Source organism: Sorex araneus, chromosome 7 (assembly GCF_027595985.1).
Source record: "Sorex araneus isolate mSorAra2 chromosome 7, mSorAra2.pri, whole genome shotgun sequence".
Classification (NCBI taxonomy): Eukaryota; Metazoa; Chordata; class Mammalia; order Eulipotyphla; family Soricidae; genus Sorex; species Sorex araneus.
In genome coordinates, this window is record NC_073308.1 from 77,096,707 (window position 1) to 77,120,353 (window position 23,647).

The 23,647-nt window shown below is 41.0% G+C and overlaps 1 protein-coding gene across 7 annotated transcripts in view; it reads right to left on the reverse strand.

The window, feature by feature from the left end:
- Positions 1-23,647, reverse strand: part of BLTP1 (bridge-like lipid transfer protein family member 1) — a 193,215-nt gene that overhangs the window by 36,152 nt on the left and 133,416 nt on the right. For all 7 annotated transcript variants that reach the window (XM_055144298.1, XM_055144300.1, XM_055144302.1 and 4 more), the window contains 10 exons: positions 19,248-19,454; positions 17,525-17,763; positions 15,911-16,155; positions 13,497-13,602; positions 10,559-10,656; positions 9,292-9,477; positions 7,681-7,849; positions 2,245-2,456; positions 1,723-1,921; positions 38-97 (listed from right to left, as the gene is read on the reverse strand). In XM_055144298.1, coding sequence (XP_055000273.1) covers positions 38-97; positions 1,723-1,921; positions 2,245-2,456; positions 7,681-7,849; positions 9,292-9,477; positions 10,559-10,656; positions 13,497-13,602; positions 15,911-16,155; positions 17,525-17,763; positions 19,248-19,454 — 1,721 coding nt within the window. The remainder of the gene's footprint in view (positions 1-37; positions 98-1,722; positions 1,922-2,244; positions 2,457-7,680; positions 7,850-9,291; positions 9,478-10,558; positions 10,657-13,496; positions 13,603-15,910; positions 16,156-17,524; positions 17,764-19,247; positions 19,455-23,647) is intronic.

Here is a 23,647-nt window from a genome sequence, read left to right on the forward strand (position 1 = left end):
ATGAAAGGGGTGATACCTGACACCTGGGGCCACTTACCAGCTGCTGCCTGTCCTGTGGTCCTGGAGCACACTTCATAGGTGCCATCTGGAACTACACCTGCACAGAAGCACCCAAAACAGCTTTCAGTAAAAAAGTGTGCCTGAGTACTACCGTAACAATTTAAGTCATTACTGAGTCTAAGAAGATCTGACCTGTGGGTGCAGCTTCTGATCTGCACGATGAGGGTGGCCCTGTGAAACAGGGACAACTACTTCACAGAACAAGCATTTCACACCACAATTTTAGGAGCTTAATTTCAGTTTCATCTTTCTAGTCCATATGAAGATGCCCTCTCCAAGCAGCAACACTTGACCACCTGGCCAACCCTGACACTCTAGTTCATACCATCAGAATGGGGGTGCTTTGAAAACGAAAATGCCTTAACATGGACTTTTGCTAATGAAGAACTACAGCATGAGGTTTCCCTCAGCCTTGTTTTTTTCTTTTTTTTCCGTTATCTAAAAATAATCCCCATTTTATTGAGTACAACTTGCTCCTATTATTATTTTACAATTACAAACAAAAATACAATAAACAACTTGGGGAGATTTTGTATTTACTCTAAAATCAACTAGCCATTTGGTTTTATTAAACAAGAAGATAGAGTATTACATACAAAAGCAGAGACAATTTAGTTTAACATTCCAAAATGATCTCATGCCCCTGACCCTGAAAGAGCCTCCAATCCTTGGGAAAGATGTATAAGGAGAGTCAGCCTTGTTTTTTCCTGCGCAGACGAACAGCTGATGAAGCTGATGTTTGCAATCATGACATCAGACTCCAAGTCCAAAGGCCTGGTCGCAGAATGCATCTGATTAACAGAAAACACCACCTGCACTTCAATGACAACTTTCCCTCATAAAAAAGTAGTTTAACTTTGAAAGAGCAAAGGATCACCTTCCTTGAAACAACTGTTAAAGTAAACTCTATGTCTCTTAAGAAGAAAACCAAGTTTCCATCTAAATATGATCATACAAATGTCATTAAGAAAATATTCTTCTGTAATTCACCCTAAAACCAAAATTGTTATTCAATAGTAACTCAAACCTGAGCTGTACAAATGTTATACTTATTGGGGAGAAAAGGTCTCTTTGCAATAAACTATAAAGTTTTTTAAAAGACAGTAGTATGGAAGACTCTAAATACACTTGTGAGCCTTATGGTATCTGTGCTTTATAGAGAATTATGGAATTCAATCTTGTTTTGCATAAAAGACTGCACACATAACCTAAAGATCATGTTTATAAATCAGAGCAAAACAACCCTATGCTGGGATGAAGGAAAAAAATCTTAGAAATGTTCCTAGGGTTTTTTTTTTGCTTTTTGGGTCACACCTGACAATGCACAGGGGTTACTCCTGGCTCTGTACTCAGGAATTACTCCTGGCGGTGCTCAGGGGACCATATGGGATGCTGGGAATCAAACTCGGGTCGGCTGTGCTATCGCTCCAGCCCCTAAACCTTAGAAATGTTAAGGAGCTTAACTGAGACTACAGGAAATGAAGATGCAGATGGTTGAAAACCTCTTAGAATTTTCGATTTAAAGAAGAGTTGGAATTTGTAAAATTAAGCTTAAAAAGAAAAGATGATAGATTTCCCCATTTTGTGACAGGAGATTGTTCTATTGGCACTAATTGCATAAGTTATTAACTCTAAACTTCACAGGAAAGAAAAGACACTCACAGGCATTCATTACCAAATCCCCACGAATTTCTGGTTTCCAGTCATCCCATGATGTCTCAAAGCCATCAGCAAAACGGATGCAGAAGTTCTTGAAATGCCCTTTACTGACCAGAGACTCTGAAGAGCAAGCAGTGATGAGGGTGCTCTCTATGGTCAGCACTAATGCAGAGCCAGTGTCCAGGTCCCCTGTGTGGCTGCACTGCAGAGACAAGGGAATGCAAATGAGAAAGGCAGCACCTGTTGAATACACAAATCAGGTTCTCTGGATCCCACCCCACTGAAAGACAAAAGGTTTCCCTTAAAACTTTAGCACTGTAAGACGGAGTCAGTGCCTCCAATACTCTAAGGCACATGAAGTGTGGCTTCGTGGAAACGTCTTAGGAGATTTGCACTCAATTCTGAATAAGCAGCAGGTGAAGTGGTTCAATCCTCAGTCTGACTCTGCTTTCCAACAGCAGTGTGGTTCTCTTCTGTGTGAACAGAGGCAGCTGGCAGGAGTCTGGCTCTGACACGTGACACTACCTGTGCAGTATTGGTGATGGGCAGGCAGATCCCCAGGTCATTCACTGTGAGCTGGAGGAAGAGAGTCCCAAAGGCCTGGGCTGAGGTTTGCTGGATGCCGGGCAGCATGTCCACCACTTCCTTTGTAGCCATGTGAATGTCCTTGTGTAAAGCCATTCGCTGTTCATTCCAGTTGTCATAGGCAGCTTTATAATTCAGCCAAAACAGCACAGCTTTTGATAAGGCAGGGAAGAAAGAAAAAAAGTTAAAACTATAAAGTTATACAGCAAGTAAAGCTCAGTAGTTGCAAAAGCCTACAGGTTTACACAAAATATTTGGAGCCCACTGTAGCATTTATCATTACAATTTATATACAGTCCAGTAGACAGATGGAAAAGAAATGTGAGAAGCTTATGCATAATGGAGAAGAAAAAAGAAAATCTAGGTTCATCCTTTCACAAGCAAATACAAGTATGAAGTGTTTTCTGCACACCAGACACTAAGATCCACATACAAAGCGAAGGGTATCCCTCAACCAGCAGAGACAACTCTGACTACTGTTAAATGTTTTTGAAGGAGGGATACACAACCCCAGGAAGAGATGTGAAAGAGAGGTGGCTTAGAGAAAGAGGTCAAAGTCCTATGAGTTTGTTAGAGAATAAAGTCTAAAAGAAACTCTTCCCATTTCATGGCAGTATGTAAATAAAGGTGGTGAGGGGGCTGGAGCGATAGCACCGCGGGAAGGGCGTTTGCCTTGCACGTAGCCGACCCGGGTTCGAATCCCATCATCCCATATGGTCCCCTGAGCACCGCCAGGAGTAATTTCTGAGTGCAGAGCCAGGAGTAATCCCTGTGCATCGCCAGGTGTGACCCAAAAAGCAAAAAAAAAAAAAAATAAAATAAAATAAAAAATAAATAAAAAAAATAAAGGTGGTGAGGCCAGAGAAGGAGAAGCAAGTGTCACATGTGAAATACAAGCTGCTGAAGCTGATGCAAGGTTAGACATGAAACAAATGGAGGCCGGATTTAGCAAAGTAAATACTATCGATAATACTGCTGTGAAAGAGGCAGTACTCTAAAAGACCTTACTGCTAGTCAATGCTTATTCCCACTATGTCTCACATGGTTTTTCATTGCCTCTAAAATGCCAATCCCACTGATTTCCCACAAACTTAGATTAGATACATTCTAACCTTTAGTGTCATTTCCCAGCATTTTCATGTATGAGCTTGGCTGCTCTAGTTTCCTAGAGCTCCATGACACAGACATAATGTATTTACCTGGACTCACATTCACTCAGCACATACTTATTTAGTTTTCGCTCTACACAGTGTAGCTGCTCTAGACCATGAGCGAGAAAAGGACAATGAGAAAAACTCTCACGTGCCTGTCTCCCTGATGTAGAATCACTTGTATCACTTGTCATTCTGTTGTTTGTTGATTTGTTTGAGCAAGTGCCAGTAATGTCTCCATTCGTCCCTGTTGCGTGCTAGTGTAGCCCAATGGCATTTGCTCATTCAAGGAACATGAAGAGCCTCAACCCATTCATTTAGGGTCTTGACGAAGAAGTCTGACCATCTCGTAGGTGGGCTGCCACACGTTCTTTTGACATCCTGTGGAATCCGTTGGTAACAGCTCTAATCCAGTGGTCATCTCTAAATTGCATTACGTGTCCAGCCCATCTGATTTTCGACACCTGGGCAAATGAGACAGCGTCCCTGATTCATGATCGTAGATGGACGTCGGAACTCCGGATTCCTTCTCTCACTTGAGTGAAACATGATACTCCAAGCTCTTTCGATTCCTCTTTGGGATACCCTAATAGCATTCTCATCCTGTTTTCGTAGGGCCCAGGTCTCTGAGGCGTATGTTAGTACAGGAAGAACAGTGGAGTCGAAAATATGTGCCTGGAGCCAGAGGTTCTTCATCCTCTTAACCACTTCTTTGACGCTCTTGAAGGCGTTCCATGCTGCTCTCTTCCTCCTGTGCAAGTTCAGGTGCCAGGTTGTTTGTCATGCTGAGTTCTCGACTTAGGTACACTGCTGTATCCAGAGATGTTCGTTCCATTGGGGGTAAATGGAACATCAGAAACTAGTCTGTTTCTCATGAACACTGTCTTCGTGAGATTCAGCTGCAGGAGCTGCAGCCCTGTGCCCTGCATCTGCAGGGTCTGGCATGGACTCTCTTCCATAAGAAAGACTAATTCTTCATTGGAGAGCCTGGTAAGCTACTGAGAGTATCCCGCCCGCATGGCAGAGCCTGGCAAGCTACCTATGGCATACTCAATATGCCAAAACCAGTAACAACTATGGGCCTCATTCCCCTGACCCTGGAAGAGCCCCTGATATGGCAGCGTTAAGAAGGGTGAACAAGGAGTGGCTGATAAAATCTCAGGGGCGAACTAGCCTGCCGAAATTAAGAAGGATGAAAATGACTGTCTGCACTTTTAATGCACGTACGTTGGCATCCAAGGCATCCATCGAGGACCTGATGGTGCAAGCTCGGAAGATCAAGTACGTCATTGGACTGACCGAGACGAGAACGTATCGAACACATCACGCCGTTGTCGACACTGGAGAAGAACTGTTCCTTAGAACATGAGACAGTAGAGGTGTCGCTGGTATCTGTGTCCTCATCAACACGAACTTGGCCATGAGCATTGATTCGTTCGAATGCCTAACAACCCAAATAGGACGCTTACGTTTGAATAGATGTGGCTCGTTGCCGGCAGTTTCTATCTTCGTCGTCTACACACCTACATCCAACTATGAAGAAGAAGAAAAGTGAGAAGTTCTACATGGAGCTGGAGAAGTTCTATAAAGAAGACCACACCTCCTACAAGGTCATTGTCAGTGATTTTAATGCCAATCGGGACCCATGGCCTAGAATGGAACGAACAGGGCGAGAGACTGTCTGAGTTCATCATGATGACCAAGAACATCCACGGTAACTCACAGTTCCAGAAGGCCGAATCTAAACGCTGGACATGGGAGTCTCCCGGTGGACAGTTCCACAATGAAATTGACCACATCATATTCAATTGGAGGTTTTGCCTGACTGATGTCGCTGTTGTCCCAAAATTCCAAATGGGATCAGATCACCGTATCCTTCGTGTGAAATTCTACTTCATGGAGCGGGGAGAAAGGGCTGCAAAGTTTGAGAACTCCCAGAACGACCACCAACTGGAAGCTCTTTGGCACTACTACAGCAATATGGGAAGATGCCATCATTGACAACATCTACAAGGAATACAATTGACTGGTTCAGCACCTCCATGACTGTGCAAGGAATGCAGAGAGAGAGAGAGAAAGCCACAAAAAGTCGCCTGTCTTCAGAAACTCTAGAGCTCATTCGTCAACATGGTCTGACGCGAGTCTCAGGCAATCACAAGCTAACATCTGAGCTTGCAAAGCTGTGTAGAGAAGCAATAAAGGAAGAACTCAAAGAGAGAAGAGCAGCAGTGTTGGCCGATGCGGCAGAAGCTGGGAAAAGTATTCGCAACACCCACCTGTCCTTTGCCAACTATAAGATCAAGATGACTGCCCTCCGATGTCCTGATGGATCTATCACACCTTCCAGAAGGGCAATGGAAAAGGTTATCCACGACTTCTACTTCTAGATATCCACGTCCACCTGCCCACATACCAAATTCTGCAGGATAGATATGTCATTCCCAGTGTTCTCCCTTCCGAAGTCTGACACGCCATTTCATCAGTAAAGAAGCGTACAGCACCCAGTCCAGACAAGGTCAGACCTGAAAACCTGAAGAATCTGCCACCAGTACTCGTCAATACACTGGCTCGGCTCTTCACATGCTACCTGTCTGACTGCAAGGTTCCGTCCCAATTGAAAACCAGCAGGACTATCCTGTTGTACAAGAAGGGAGATATCCACGACATCAGCATCTATCGCCCGATCTGCCTGTTGTCTGTCTTCTACAAGTTATTCACTCGAGTCATCCTGAATAGGATTGGCAGAACATTAGTCGAAGGACAACCATGCGAGCAAGCCGGGTTCCGAAAAGGATTCAGCACGATCAACCATATCTACACAGTGACCAAGCCCATTGAGATTTCGCGAGAGTCCAAAATGCTAGTCTGTCTAATGTTCATTGATTTAAAGAAGGCATTTGATTCTGTTGAGACTGAAGCAGTCATCAAAGTCCTAGCCAAACAGGGTGTTCAAACTCAGTACACCAGGAACCTCCGTGAGCTGTATTACGGATTCACCACCAGGGTCTCACTATTCTACAAAGAAGTGATCACTGACATAAAGAGAGGGGTTCGGCAGGGTGACACCATTTCACTACACTCTTCAGTGCTCTCTCAAGAACATTATGTGATGACTGGAATGGGAAGGAATGGGAGTGAAGATAGACAGTCGGCAACTACACCACCTCCGCTTAGCTGATGACATCGTTCTCATAACACCAAATATCAGCCAAGCGGCACAAATGCTGGCCGATTTTGACTGTGAGTGTGGAAAGGTTGGACTACAGCTGAATCTAACAAACACAATGTTCATGAAAAATGGACTGGTTCCTGATGTTCCATTTGCCCTCAATGGAATGAACATCTCTGAATGCAACAGTTATGTGTACCTAGGTCGAGAACTCAACATGACAAACAACCTGGCACCTGAACTTGCACAGGAGGAAGAGAGCAGCATGGAACACGTTCAAGAGTGTCAAAGAAGTAGTTAAGAGGATGAAGAACCTCTGGCTCCAGGCACATCTTTTCGACTCCACTGTTCTTCCTGCATTAACTAACATACGCCTCAGAGACCTAGGCCCTACGAAAACAGGATGAGAACGCTATTCTGGTATCCCAAAGAGGAATCGAAAGAGCTATGCTTGGAGTATCATGTTTCACTCAAGTGAGAGAAGGAATCCAGAGTTCCGACCTCTGTTGAAGATGAAGAATCAGGGACGCTGTCTCATTTGCCCAGGTGTCGAAAATCAGATGGGCTGGACACGTAATGCAATTTAGAGATGACCGCTGGACTAGAGGTGTTACCGACTGGATCCCACAGGATGTCAAAAGAACGTGTGGCTGCCCACCTATGAGATGGTCACTGTTTCGTCAAGGCTCTTCGTGTTCCTGGAGTGAGCAGATGCTATTGGGCTACACTAGCACGCAATAGGGACAAATGGAGATGTTACTGGCGCCTGCTCGAGCAAATCGAAAATCAATGGGATGACAAGTGACAAGTTACAAGTGTTTGTGAAGTAGTCTTTTAAGACAAAAAAACAGCTTTATAAATTTGAATCAGACTTTCCTTTATCTTCATGTTAAAGGCAAGTAACTTTTTTTTTAAATAACCTATAAAACTGAAGGGAATAAAAAAGAAAAAATTTTGGATGCTCCTAACATTTCAGAGTTAGGAGGCATTTAGCTTCAATTACATTGTCAGACCACACTGACCTTTTTCATCACTGTAAAAGCCATTCAACCTTACCTCTATCAAAGGCCACAGGTTGTGCATAAACGATTGGTCTGTTCAAGGTAATAAGTACAGCTTCCCTGTCTGAAGAACCACTGATTTCTTCTCGGAGGGCATTTCTTAATCCAATTCTAGTTTTAAAATAGGCAACTTGATGAAAATCAGAACCAGCTTCCTCATAAACCTAAATTAAAAAGCTCAATTAAATAAAATCATAGAAAACACTTTAGCTTAAAAGAAGGTCTTAATTTCATACTACTCTACTATTCACTGAAAGAACTATGTATGTTAAATACTAAATACTAAATCTCATCTGTCAATGATGTATTTCTTATATTCTTTCACATGGACTAAGAGCATTTGACATTACTATATGAGCGGAAATACAAGATGTCAAACATGAAAAGCTCACACAGGAATTACTCCTGGCTCTGTACTCAGGGGTCACTGTTGGCAGGTACAGAGGGACCATCTGGGATTCCAGAGATTGAACCTGCATTGACACTGTACAAGGCAAAGACCCTGCCCTGCAATGTATTCTTAAAGACAATGCTATCACATATTTAAAGAAAGAATGAATCAATACCCTCTCAACATGTGTTTCTATTTAAAAAATTATTTGTCTTAATATGACAAGAGATTATTTCTTTTTCATTTATTTTTGTATGTGTTCCTTTACATAACCTCTACTATAGCCATTCGGTTTTGAATATGTGATTGAATTCTTTAAACTAGTTTTTCAAAGAAAAAAAATGATGTGAATGTTATAGAAAACAAAGTCCGTAGTGGACTCTAAGGACAGTTATTTTTTATGAATTTTATGAATTAGCTGCTGTGTGTGTGTGAGTGTGTGTGTGTGTGTGTGTGTGTGTGTGTGTGTGTGTGTGTATGACTGCATGATTTTGTTTTACGGTCTTATTTTTGGTAGTGTCAAATTGAATGTGTATGTATATTTTACTTCTCATGCTTTTCTAAGTGTAACAATATTAAGCAGGGTGACCATACCTGAGCGGCCAGAGTGACAGTACAGTGGATAAGGCCTGTACTTGCCTTTCACGTGGGCAACCCAGTTTAATCCCAGCACCCCATATGGTGAGCACCACCAGGAATGATCCCTGAGCACAGAGCCAGGAATAAGCCCTGAGCACTGCATGGTGTGTCTCCTTTCCCAAAATAAACAAAAATAACCAACAACAGATGATTAACATTTTAACAACTGACCAATCTTATTTTCAGTGTTGAAATTAAAAATGTGCAATGAATGTAGAAAAAAATTATAAGGAGATATTTATGAAGATATTGGGTTAATTTTTATGTGACTGCATGTGCACCAAACTAAAAACATATTACCTAGGAGGGATGGGTGTTGGAATACTGTATGACTAAGTCTTAATCATGAACAGCTTTGTAAGAGTCTATCTCACAGTGATTCAATAAAAAAAATTTAAAAACCAAACTACCTAAAATGTTCAATGAAATGCCAAGATATAAAAGGTCTTCCTAAAGAGTTTTCATTAGACTTTACAATCAGACATGTTAGCTATTAAAAGAGTACTATTAATGTAGTAATATTTGAAGTAGTTAAAATTAATATATATAAGCTGAAAGCCACAGTTCTACACATACCTGATGTTTGACGATCTGTCCTAAAGCCAAATTTAAGTCCACCTGGCATTTGCCAAACAATTTCAGGTAGCTACTGCTTCCTGGAGATGCTTTGGTTTGAAGTCGGTTTGAAAGTTCCAACTCAATTAATCCAGTCTCAAATCTTACTGCTCTCATTGAAGGAGTGGTGGCTGTTACTTGGATACCCTAGCAAATCAATGTTGGTAAGAAAAAGGATCCTAAATTAATAATGTAAGTGCAAAGAGAAACTGTCCCAAAGATGATAACACTCATTTTAAAAACATGCACAGAGTATCTCAGAGATGACAGAAGTAGCAACTTTCTTCTGTTTTCCACTTTAGTAAGATCTTTTAAGCTATTAAATTTCAGTGTTTTGAATTCAAAGTCAAATATGTTCATGGGCTAAGTGCCGAATTACTTACAAGTGTTTAGGAAGGATGATTTTTATCTTTAAGAAAATTACAGTAATCACTTCTGGCTTTAAGCTCAGGGATCACTCCTAGCAGGGCTCGAGACCATCAGTGCCTTATTTGCTGTATTATCTCTCTGCCCCCAATATTGTAAATATCAAAGTATCTATTAATTGGACAAGAGTACAAACTATTTCCTGCAGTGTTTTTAATAACTAGAAACAACAGAAGTATCAGTATTCATCAGTTAATTAGATAAGAGTAGAAATTATTGGGCCGGACTGATGGCACAACGGGTAGGGCATTTGCCGTGCACGCGGCCGACCTGGGTTCAATCCCCGGCATTTCATATGGTTCCCCAAGCACCTCCAGGGGTAATTCCTGAGTGCAGAGCCAGGAGTAACCTCTGAGCAAGGCTGGGTGTGACCCAAAAAAGCAAAAAAAAAAAAAAAAAAAAAAAAAAAAAGACCAAAAAAAAGTAGAAATTATTTCCTGCAGTGTTTTTAATAACTAGAAACAACAAAAGGATTTATCAGAAGCAATAAGTAATAAAAATTGTTACATATGTATTATAAATATTATGTTTTTTCAAGAAGATAAAGTAGATCTAAATGCTATGACAAGGGGTGGCATCAAAGATTTAAAAGAAATGCATAAACATGCCATATGCATACATAAAATAACCAATAAAGAGAAGTTCTAAGAGACAGTCAAAAAACTGAGAAAACATTTTCTTCGAGTGAATGGGTTATATTTCAGTTTATTTTCTACATGGTATATCTGTGCACTATACACATTGTCTAACAAGTATGTATCAATTAACTTAAAGATGTCTAGCGATAACCTTTGCATGGTACCTTAAACTGCAAATTCAAGGAATAAAGTAGGATTTTGGGCTTATCTCCATCTGCTGTTCCATCATGTTCGTTCCAAAGAGGAATGGGCTGCTCTCCACCTAGAAGAGGTTAAATAACTGAGCATTTGAGCAATTCCTTTCAAAGAATGGTAATAACTTTGTGTGTTACAAAGGACACGGCAGAGCGATAGCACAGTGGGTAGGGCGTTTGCCTTGTATGCGGCCAACTCGGGTTTGATTCCTTTGTCCCTCTTGGAGAGCCTGGCAAGCTACCAAGAGTATCTCGCCCGCATGGCAGAGCCTGGCAAGCTACCCGTGGCATATTCAATATGCCAAAAACAGTAATAATAAGTCTCACAATGGAGACGTTACTGGTGGTGTCCGCTCGAACAAATCGATGAACAACGGGATGACAGTGACAGTTACAATGGACAAGTATTGGTTTTACAATCATTAACCCCACTTTAACAGGAAACTTTAAGCAAGTTCCATTTAGCCAAGGCAGATGAATAGAAGAAAGGAATAAGTCTGCATATATAGACATTTATTAAGAACATAAAAAATTCTAAGAACATTTTATAGGGGCCAGGGTGATAGCTCAAAGGGTTTGCATGTAGGAGTTTAGGATTTGATTCCCAGCACTCTCTGGTCTCCACCAGATGTTTGAGTTTGATATTGAAACGATTCATTCATACTCTTATGATTCAGCAATCACAGTTCCTGGTATTTACCCAAAGTGGGCAAAAATTTATGTGGCCATAAAAACTTGCACACTGACATTTAAAACACCATTCTTCATAGTTGTCAAAACCCCGATGTAATGAAAATGTCCTTCAGCAGGCGAAAGGAAAAATGAACTATGACCCATCAGATAAAAAAGAAATATCAAGTTATGAAAAAACATGCAGAAAACTTAACTACACATCACTAAGTGATAGGAGTGAAAAATGAAAGGCTATATACTGTGTAAGAATGCCCAAGTCTAGGACATTCTGGAAAAGGCAAAACTGAGGCAGTGCAAGACCAGCAGTTGTCAAGGATTATCTGGGAGAGTGGGAACATAGAACATAGAAATATAGACATAGAACATAGATGATATTTAAGGCTATATAAGTATTTTGTAGGCTACTAAAATAGTGGATACATTGTTATTATACATTTGTCCAAATTCAGAGAGCTGTACATCTCTCCAAGATTGACCCAAATGCAGAACATGAACTCCAGCTGATAACGACATGCTACGCAGGCTCATCTATTATAAGGGACGTGCCACTCTGGTGGATGGTAGGGAGTGGGCTGGGATAAATGATAAAACTCTGTGGCTTCCTCTCAACAATTTTTTTTTGTGAAGCTAAAATTGCTCTAAAAAGCAAAGCCTACTTTTAAAGTCTATTTACTTTGTGCTGCTCTGAAACTATAGAAACTTTAAGTTTTATCCAGTTTCAGAAAAAACCTTAAAATCTGAAAGCTAAAATAAAAAATTTGTTTCTTAGAAAATTATTTATACAATGACTTATATATTCTGTGTGTATGGTGCCAGGGGTTGAGCACAGAGCCTCACACACGAAAGGCACACATGCAATCTACCAGTGAGCCACCTCCTCAACTCAATAATCTTAGGTTAAAAACTATCAGAGACACTACTAGTACACAGGCTCCACAGATTTTATATAATATATAACCTGGTCTAATTCACAAAGGTGGCCTCTTCTTTACTTGTGATCCTTTTCTTGCCAACACGAGACAGTGTAGCCAGAAACACCACCTACAACCCCCAATCCCCCCTGCCGATTGATTCTGAATTATAATTTAGTTATTACACAAAAAACCCTTTTACTGTTGCAACTTCCACATTAGGGAGAGAGGCTCTGGAGTTCTGCTGAGTGTTTTTACCCTGAAGAAACTCCAAGTTAGGTGGCAACCAGTAGGCTGACAGGAGCCCAGAAAACCTTCTGTGCATACAGTTACAAACACTTTCTAGCCAGAGGGCTTTGGGTTCAGGGCTTTTCTCCCAAATTTGGTGTTACTGAACTTGGCTTGTGAGGTTCTGGATATGACTTCCTGAGAAGTCGCAGGAGGGACTAATGAAATGACATTAGTTCCTCCTACATTGCAGTCACACCCAAATCCTGCCTGGCACTGAAGTCCTCAGGTTGTCACACCTAGAGAGACACTCAACAAGAACTGCCATAGACCAATCTCTCCAAAAGTGGAAAATACTGCCTCCTAGGGACCTCTGGAATGATCCAGTGATACAAGTTCTGGTGCAAATGATGGGGGGAACTTTGTTCACTTAAAGAAGGTAGATTTCTGGGGGTGGTATATGACTTTTGTTTCTGAAAAGGGGGCAGAAGACTAAGTGAATCTGTGAAGCTGTTACAGAGTCAACTAGTTTCCACTCACTAAACATTTTATATTGTGAATTAAAGGTCTAATTAAATATTTTTTAAATCAAACACACTTTCATGTTCAAATGTAAGTGTGATTGAAAAACAAGTATAAAATACTCTTGAGTCATGGCAGAGCCTAGTAAAAACAGACAATTTTCCATGTAGCCACCACATAGTAACCATATGAACACATACACACACACACACACACACACACACACACACACATAGACACATAGAAGGGGAGACATGGACACACACACACACAGACACACACACAGATTTTTTTGATGGAGATGGTGGGAGATAGGCAGCATACAGGAGTCTTATGGATTGTTAATTTCAACACACCCATTACAGAAAAGTGACAAACAAACTAACCCAGAGGATGGGAAAGCTAGGAAAGTCACATGAGCTTTTAAGCAGTTACTTCAAAGTTAAGTCTATACAATCAATTCTCATGCCATGGGTGCCTGGGACACCATTATACAATGAAAGTGACATTTGGTCCTCTGCTCTGTACCATAAGATACTGGCTATTCATCTTACCTGAAACTTTTTGTATCACTTCATTAACTTCCTTCATGAACACTTTTTGTACAAATACCAAATGGTTTAGAAGATCGGTTGTAAGGTTATGTTCAAAGGAACCAACCTGTCAAACAAAGTAAGAGTTTTAGAGTCACACTATTGACTGTATTTATTTTTAATGCAACTTTGGGTCACAAATGCCATACCCAACTGCAGGAAAACAATTTTCTCCATACTATTTGAAACAAATATGCTGGAAATGGGTTAAAAACATTTGGATTCCTTAATGTTTATGGTCAATACATTGTTATAAATCAATCCCCAACTTTAAACTTTTATTACTTTTTTAAACTGCAGCCCCTAAATAATAAATATTTGGAAAATATAATACTTTATGCAAAGTCGTTTCAAAACTGAATATTTTAGAATAATTCACTCTTCCCCCATTTTTAGGGCCACACTCAGCAGTGCTCAATTCCTGGTTCAGAGTTCAAAGCAATGCCAGGATCTGAACAGGGATCAGCAGGATGCAAGGTAAGGGCCTTAACCCCTGTGTTATCTCTCTGGCATAACAGTGATTTTTAGTGACCACTGCTATTGAGAGCTATGGACAAGAATGATTCTAGGTGACAGGATCCAGTACTTTATATATACTTCATCTCCATGGGGTAATGCATCGTCAGGTGCTACCTAAAATAGTTGGGCTAAAACCATCCTCTGGTGCCCAAGAAGCCAACAGACATTCTCATGGGCAAAGCAGACACCATCACCCAATTTAATATAATATGTACCCCGGGTTTAATGCAGGGAGTAAACTTTCTGAATAGATTAACTAGAAAGCAAGCCCTAAGGTTCAGTGTGAACCATCTCTATAAGGCAAATCCTTCATATTCTGATAAAAAATGAAAAGAGTAAAGCACATTTAGCAATATTTTCTTCAGTGGGAAATCAAATATTTCCATTGCGCTGGACTCAGTTTGTCAGGAGAAACACAAAAAATGGGCAAAGATGCTTTCTATGCAGGTCTTACACTGGGAGGACACCAACTCTGTGTGCACATTCATTGCGCCCTTACTGAGTGTGGAGTGTGCTCTTCCCCTCTAAAGCCACATCAGCAAGCAACTGCACAACAGACCACATTAGACTTCTTTCAGTGATACATCAAAAGCACTGCTAGAGTCTTGGGCACTATTCTTCAGAGTTGGAAACAAAATATACTTTGCCATCTATCTTTTCAGTAAATATGATTTCTAGAACCATTTTTGCAGATACTTATCTTTGTATACAGAAATCATTCACTGTAGTACTGGGTAAATATGGTCTAAAGAAATATTAGATTTAGGGGCTGGAGCAATAGCACAGCGGGTAGGGTGTTTGCCTTGCATGAGGCTGACCCGGGTTCGATTCGCAGCATCCCATATGGTCCTCTGAGCATGGTCAGGGGTAATTCCTGAGTGCAGAGCCAGGAGTGACCCCTGAGCATCGCTGGGTGTGACCCAAAAAGCAAATAAATAAATAAATAATTAAAGTTTTAAAAAAATATTAGATTTAAATATGCCCTCAGAGTTGTAATGCTTCTAACAAAGAACTCAAAGAGTATTCTCACAGGTGCTTTGGAGTCTAGAGAGTAACAGTTGTAAATGACAGCTAGCACGCTGCTTTGAATAAGTCTGTAGTTGTTTCTGTTTGTTTTGGGACCACACCCAGCTGTGGTCAGAGTTTTACTCTGGCTCTGCACTGAAGGATCACTCCTAGTGGGCTCAGGGAACTATATGAAGTATCAGAGAATCCTGCCACATGTAAGGCAAGTTTCCTACTAGCTCCAGCCCCAAGGTTGTAGCTGTTTCTAGCAAACTGATGTGGGGAGGTGTGGGGAAGCACAGGGAGTTCTCTGTCATCTAGAGAGTAGGGCAATTTAGAAAAATGACCTCATTTCATTCAGCTTTAGTTTCCTCCCATTCAAATCAGGAAATTATAATTAACCTGCTTACCACAAACCTAATAAAAAGCATGTATCCAAATGTCAACCTCAACAACCATGCAAATGTAAAGTGAGAAAATAATGACAAACTCAGCAAGCTAGCTTTCAACTTCCCTTCCTAAAGAGATTAGTCTGTCACTGGACTGTACTAATGTCACCTCCTGAATAACCTGTGGGTTGTTGTTGCTAATTATGAAGACCTGATGGCTTTCTGCAACCCAGCTAGCCTGCACTGGTGGATGGGAAACACAGGTAAGGAGTCTGAATTCACAGAATACTCTTACGCACCAGCATGTTCAGATAACAACTATAGGTAGAGACAGACAAATAGAAGTATGCATGTTAGGATGCACACAAGATTCAGAACAGAATTCTGTGGGGAAAAACAATGCACTACATATTTTTATACTTATAAAACATTTTCAAATAAGCAAGTAGAAAAGGCACTCACTTCTGCCACACACCGTAGGTAATTCCCCTGCAAATAGCACCCTTGTTTGGAAGGAAGCTCATCTATGCTCCACACCTGTTCAGAGCAGCTGTCATGCTCCTCCATGACATACTTCCCTGACATTGTCACAGGAGGAAGGTTGAGACTGGCAGAAGGAGGAATAGTAGACATATCTGTGGCAGAAACTTTTGAAGTAAAGCGCAATCTGTGATTTGGCAGCTCAAATGTAAACCTGGTTTGTGCACCTGTAAGAAATAAAAGATCCGCAATGCACAGACCACCTCTGGGCTTTTTTACAGAAAACAGTTTCAATAAACACTTGTCTCCTGATCACAGTTAAGGGATTAGGACACATTAAAATCAATTACATTGTGCTTCTGAATATTTTCATATGGCATTAAAATTATACAAAACTTTATGGAGTTAAACAACTTTGACCTTTACAGTAATCAGAATATTGACCAAAGAAGGGTATTTAGAGTTTTAGCTTACTACTGGCGCCCAACACTTAAATCCAAAATCTGCTATATAGTTGTTCCAACTGCTATTCTTTTATTAAGGCCATTTTCCCAAGTGTTCCTGCCTGTTCTGTACAGTGTGAAGTTTAAGCACAGGCTCTTTTCCACCCAACCAGTCTATGGGTAGCTCCACTCAAACAGCATCGGTAGGAGTTTGCTCCACTATCATGAAGTAGCATGTTTGCTACCTATATGGTATGACTTGGTAGGTTAGTTTTGGGTCTGAATATAGCACCGTAGCACTTTTGTCCCGTTGTTCATTGATTTGTTCTAGCAGGCACCAGTAACATCTCCATTGTGAGACTTGTTACTGTTTTTGGTATATCTGAATATAATAAAACATTTTCCATGTAATGTTAAGTGTGTTCCATGTTTACTCTCTAGGGCAGCTGTTCTTGTTCTACTGCCCTTCCTACCACAAGCACTACCGAATACAAATATTCTATCCACCCAGCTAGAAAAGCTAGGGTGGGCCACCTTGGCCACCACAGCAGTGTTTTACTCCAGGAAGAATGATAGGGTCTTACCTAACTGGATACAGCACAACACACTTACATATCTAGAGCTTCCTAATTCTAAACTACATCTGCTTTTCACTTGCTGCATATGCTAATTCTGAGATCAGGTGGTCTGAATTAATGACCAGAATAAATTTCTGAAAATTTACTGATTGTTAGCCTAACATCTGAGACATCTGCCTCTGGAACTGAGTAAAAAAATCCTTCTCATAAAAGAATATCTGAAATGTCAGGGGTATGAAAATATATCATATGCAACCAACAACACACACACACGGGGATTTGTATCATCCACACACCCAAACTAGGTTCAATTTCCTCACCATACAGTGCCCCAAGCACAGCTGTGCAGTCCTGGAAACACCACAGCACCAGGGTGGCTGAATGAATTCCAGCATGGCGGCACCTGAGCAGTGCAGCCTCCCCTTGCACTGAACTGCAGGCCTGGTCAGCCAAGAATCACCCATACTGAACACCACTCAAAGAACCAAAGGAACAAAAGAGAAAAATCCAAATTTGCCTTTTCAAATTATCGCACATTTCTTAGACCAACAGAACAGAGACTGAACCAACATCACCTGTCATTCCATGACTCCTCATCCTTCCCATCTTGTACTCTGCCTTCAGGGACGGCAGCAGAGCAGCTCCAATGGCAACTCCGTCCAGCATGGCGCTGAACTTTAGAACCATCGGCTTCTTCTCCAAGCCTTCGGGGAGCTGGGGAAACTCATTTGTTTCAACAGGAGTCTGATTGACACTTGTTGGGGTTTTTTCTGATGGCAGGGGGGTTGCAATATCTTCCTTCGCAGGCTGCGGGCTATAAAGCAAAAAGACAATTAGAAGAGTTATCTTCTATTGTACAAAATCACTTAAATTTTCGATGAAAAATAGAAAAAATATACTGTAAACAGTGTTTTTTCCAAAAGATCACACCATGTTAAGACTTTCTAAAAGGAGCCATTGAAGAATGATGATATGGAAAATCAAGCAAGAGGAGTTTCTAACGACTCGACAGAAAAGACCTACTGCCCAGGGCCATCCTAGTCATTACTGATGTGGAGCTGGGGTCACACTCTCTCTGAGCAGCTATCATACATCCTGGCTACAGCACTGGAACTGTTGTCACCACTGTTGCTACACCAGCAGCGCCAACAGGAACTGAGTGCTCAAGAGTACCAAGTACCAGCCGGGCTTTGTACCTTATATCCCAAACCCTGCAGATAGGTGCTGTTCTTTCCACTTTTGTGAACTGGGAAGATGGAAAGTAATGATTACAGGTTAGAGGAAAGATCACTCTTTGCAGTTTTAGGGTACTATCTAAAGACACAATGGTGCTTTTCCAACTTAGAATAAAAAATTTGGGAGGCTAGAGTGATAGTATAGTGGGTTGGGCATTTGTCTTGCATGGCTAATCCAGGTACAATCCCTGGCATCCCATATGGTTCCCTGAGCACCAGCAGGAGTGATTCCTGGATTCAGAGCCAAGAGAACCCCTGGGCACCACCGGATGTGACCCAATAAGCCAAAAAACAAACCAAAAAACTGAAACATAATAAAACACACCTTTACCTTTTGTTTCTCATATTTGTATTAGTTATTCGCATCTGAGAGTTTTGAAGACCAGTGTAGAACAAAGCCATGCAGACCCAGCAACAAGAATGACAGACCCGAGAACAGGTCCAGGTGCTAGCATGAGATGTGGTTGTGGCACAGTTACACCTGCCCTAAGCCTCACTCAGTTTTCAGAGAAGATGACTCAGAGCGCATACAGGATACACAAGACAACCACCACATCTGTCTTGGCAGTTTGCTTCTTCGCCCATTTTTAGGCCACACCCAGCAGTGATTAGGGGTTATTCCTGGCTCAGAGCTCAGGTATCCATGCACAACTGGGGATCAAATATGGGCCTCTGAAGCGCAAGGCACGTATTCCAGCCCTTTGAGGTATTTTCTGATCCAACAGCGATGTTTTAAACCTCTGCAGTCATACATTTCTTCAATAAGTTGAAAGTAAAGATGGATTGGTCCAGTCCGGGAATTCTGCCTATGGTATACCTCTTCAGAGGCCCCAAAATCATTTGACCCCCTAAACTTTACTGCTGTTGACAGCCACATTAGAAACACAGCATTTCAATCATATTCACTGAGATCCCCCTCACAGTCCCATCTGAAAACTCCCTATCTGCCTTGTTGTCCACGTAGGACAACCCTTAGAAGTAACCCTCATCTTCCGCCAAACTATGCTAACAAAGAATGACTGGAAGTATAATAAGAAACTCAGATTTGGAAGAAGACACTTACGCTGTGGAGGGTTGTCGAATGAGGTCTGAGATCTGCTTAGAGAGCTGGTGAGAACTCCGTACCATCATACTATGCAAGGTGGCCGGGTGCTGGGGAATGTTGATGCTGATAGCACCCACTTTGAACACAGCAGCATTGTTTGTCTTCAACCCTCTCTGGGCACTGTAGAGGGCCTGGGACTTGGCGATACTGCATTTCACTACAGTTCTATTAACAGAGAAGGAGGACAATTAAAATAAAATCAAATAAAGACAAATGATCAAAAAGCATCTTCAGGTCAAGACAGATTTTTTTTTTAGATCATTTAATGAACTAAATGACTTATGATTTTTTTCATGCTTTTAAATCATATATTGAGGAACTACTCCAAAAATACTGAAGGGGTGGGGCCAAATAATAGTGTACAGCAGTAAGGCACTTGTCCTGCATGCAACTGATCCAGGATCCATCTCTGGCACCATATATGGTCCCCCAAGCCCCATCAGGAATGATCCCTGAGCAGAGTCAGGAATAAGACCTGAGCACTGCAAGGTGTCATTCAAAAAACAGAAATAAAACAAAATAAGAGAATACTGAAAGGGCTGGAGAGATTGCACAAGAGCTAAAACAGGGATCTTCCATCATGCGTCTGCAGACTGGTGCCATTGGCAGGTGCAGAAAGATTAAGGTTAAGAAACTCTGAGCTAAAGCACAAACCTACTTGTCAAAAGTCAGAGGCATCTAGTTTGATACCCTGAGCTCACTCACAGCACTCTCTGATCCTCAGATTTATAGAGCTGGGCCAAAAACTGCCAGAAATGGCCTCCAGGCCCAATGCGCTGCTCAGGAGGGTTCCCCTGAACTCTAAAATGGTTTAATATTATACACTGTCTACTCTAAATGTCATTCTACCTTATAAATAAGGAACTTACAAACAAAAATATGTGCTCACATATAAGTAAAAGCATTAACACATGAACACAACACACAAAATTCCACTTTGTTTCCCTGGTCATAATTCTTTTCTTCTATTTATTTTAGGGATCTGAACAACCACTATGGACTTCGATACTGAATATGAAAAGACAAAAAATGCTATACCTCATATAAGAAATTAATCTAATAATAACTTCATATGCTAAATTAACAGGAATAAAGAAGTTTAATATGCATTTTGCTTTAATTTTTAGCACTGTTAAAGAAATGATCAATTGACAGTGAGCAAATACTTCTTAATTAAAAACAGATAAGCTCTACAGGCATGGAACTAAAACACATATTGAGCACTCTTGTGCCTAGAAAAGAACCTGAACCAGGACAGGTACTTAAATTTTGTTAAAAGAGGAAAAGAATAGAGAAGAATAACCCATGGCCACACCATGGAACTCCATAGATAGCACGTGATAAGTTATGGATGTATAACTTTGAAGGAAGAACAGAACAATCCATTATCCCACTGGTAGGGGCCAGATGGTAAAAGCATAGCTCTAACACAAATACTATCTTTCAAAAGGGCAAGAGTCTCATGGATGGATCTGGCAAACTACATAAAATGCACATTTCAATGAAATACATGTCAATTCATGTGTATTTATTTCTACAAAGGCTACAAGGGATCCACTAAACAATTATAGTCTCAAATCTCTAAAGAATCAACTCAAAAATTTAACCTCTATCAGAATAAAAATAAGAAATCCAACAGTGGTCTTAGTAATTTTTACCCAGAGTGAAACTTGGTACTATCTAAAACAATGAGCATGAGAGAACTGGATGATTCCTTCCAGAGAGGCAACTATTCTCAAAGACTATTACTGATAGGAGAAAATGTCTAAGATTGGATTAATCAGCATGAAGGCAGATTCTAAGATGTGACTATTTGACCAGTGACTGGATTTTCAATCCTTTCTAAGATGTGTCTTTATAATTAATCTTCAGTGAGATTCCACTTTAAAATCCATTCCGAAATGAGCCAGAACACATATATGCACTGCTTTCTCCCTACAGCAGCACTCAGTCACTGTATGTTCCATCAGGGAACCTGTTTTCAGGACACTCTACTCTCCTTCTCTGCCACACCCATGCAATCTCAGGAGTCTATTTCAATACAGCTCTGAGTGCACACAGACACAGAGTGGGTTTCCATTATACCCCCAAAGTCAGGCTGGACCAGGTCAGACAGTATTCCCTTTTTTTCCCCATAAAGAATCCCTGGCTTTCAGATGTCAGCTTCACGGTAAGGAGTCCTGGATACCATGCCCATACATACAAACATGATATTCCTACTCTGATGAGACAGCAAAAACCTGCCAAGAACATCTGGTGGATTCTGAAGAAACTGCATGTATTAGAGATACAATAAGGCACAGAAGATATCAGTATTCTCAAAAAGTTGCTTACATAAGTTACCTAATCACAATTCTTTAAGTCAAGCAATTCTTGAAAAGTCATATAGCATGCATCATGTATAAGACATCTACACAATAGTCAAAAATCTCTCCAAAGAGCAGATTATAAACACATGTACACCAGGTACTCCTGGCATATGAACAGCTTCTATCAAGTGACCAAGAAGTTAGGGTGAGGAAGACATAAAAAGTACTTTATAAGGTTCCTCCAGATCTTCAACAACTATAGTGCTTATCAGACAAAGGTATTTTCTCTTATTATTTCCTTCATGCAGGCTGGCCTTAAAGGCAAGCCTTAAAGGCAAACCTTCCTATCTATAGTATGCTGAGTGTCTACACTCCTCCTACTCTCTTGCCTTGACCCCTAGGCCTCCTGCCCAACCAGGTACCAAGGTACAAAGAGGTACAAAGATGGACTGATATCCCTGTCCAGATCTGTCCTACCTGATGCCGTCAGTTTCAGTCCAGTTTTGCCCTCAAGTATTTGCAACTTTCACATAAGTAATGTGATCACGTTATTCAGTCAAATATTAAAAGTCACTGGGGTTTTCTTCACCATGTGGCAATCATACCTTGCATGCTAATCCTTACCCCTCAAAATCAGGAGTGGCTTCCAAGTTCTACCAAAGCAGGAAAGCATCTCTCAGCTTACTGTTGAAGCCTAGCAGAATACCCAGGACATAATGTACATGTGGATCAACTGCTAAACGATCAGTGTGACCCCACAACAGTGCAATCCTCCACTATCAAGACACATGCCTGAAAACAGACCCAGGGAACTGCAAGATCACCTCTGTTACCTAATTCTGAGGAGAACATCCTGGCTATTCCAATTACATTAAGCCAATAGTCCAGTAGCCTATTCCAACCTCACCAAAATAATGGTGAACACAAGAAACTGAACAAGCGTAATATAAAAGAACACACCCTCTGAAGCCAATACCCATCTGATAAGGGGTTAATATCAAAGATATACAAGGCCCGGTTGAGCTCTACAAGAAGAAAACATCCAATCCCATCAGAAAATGGGGCAATGAAATGAACAAAACTTTCTCAATGAAGAAATCTAAAAGGCATATGAAAAAATGTTCTTCATCACTAATCATCAGGGAGACGCAGATCAAAACAACAATGAGATATCGTCTCACACCACAAGACTGGCAGACATCCAAAAGAACAAAGACAACCGGTGTTGGCATGATGTGGGAAGAAGGGGACTCTCCTTCTTGCTGGTAGGAATGCCAACTGGGCATTATATTCCCAGGGTGCTGTTATCACCACAATCAATTTCAGGACATTGTCAAGGCCCTTTTGGAAAACAATATGGACATTTCTCAATAGAAATTGAACTCCCATTTGACCCAGCAATACCATTTCTGGGAATTTATCCCGGAAATGCAAAACAGCACAGTAGAAATTATATCTGCACTGTATGTTTATTGCAGTACTTGTATGTTTATTGCTGCACTTGTATGTTTACAATAGCCAGAATATGGAAAAAACCCAAGTGTCTGAGAACTGATGACTGGTTAAAGAAACTCTGGTACATCTACATAATGGAATACTATACAGCTGTTAGAAAAGATAAGTCATGAAATTTGCATATAAGTGGACTGACATGGAGAGTACTGTGTTAAGTGAAATGAGTAAGAAAGAGAGGGACAGACATAGTATGACTGCACTCATTTGTGGAATATAAAGTAACTCTCTTCCTCTCTCTTTCCCCCCTCTTGAAACCCACCACTTTAAACAAACAAGCAGAAAACATCCTTCAACTGTACCCAAGGCCACTACCACAGCATGTGCCCCCCAAGAAGTAGAATCTCCCCTTTACCTCTGCCCAGGGGAAGAGGGGGTTGTTGGGAAGCTAAAGCATGAGCCCTGGCACTCCTGTGTCCCTCAGCCTTGACATGCCTGAAGTTAATCACTTCTGGAGACCCTCTATTTCTCATTACACAGGCCACCTCTTTGGAGCATATAAGTCCATGGGTTTTGTTATATTCCCAGGGTACTGTT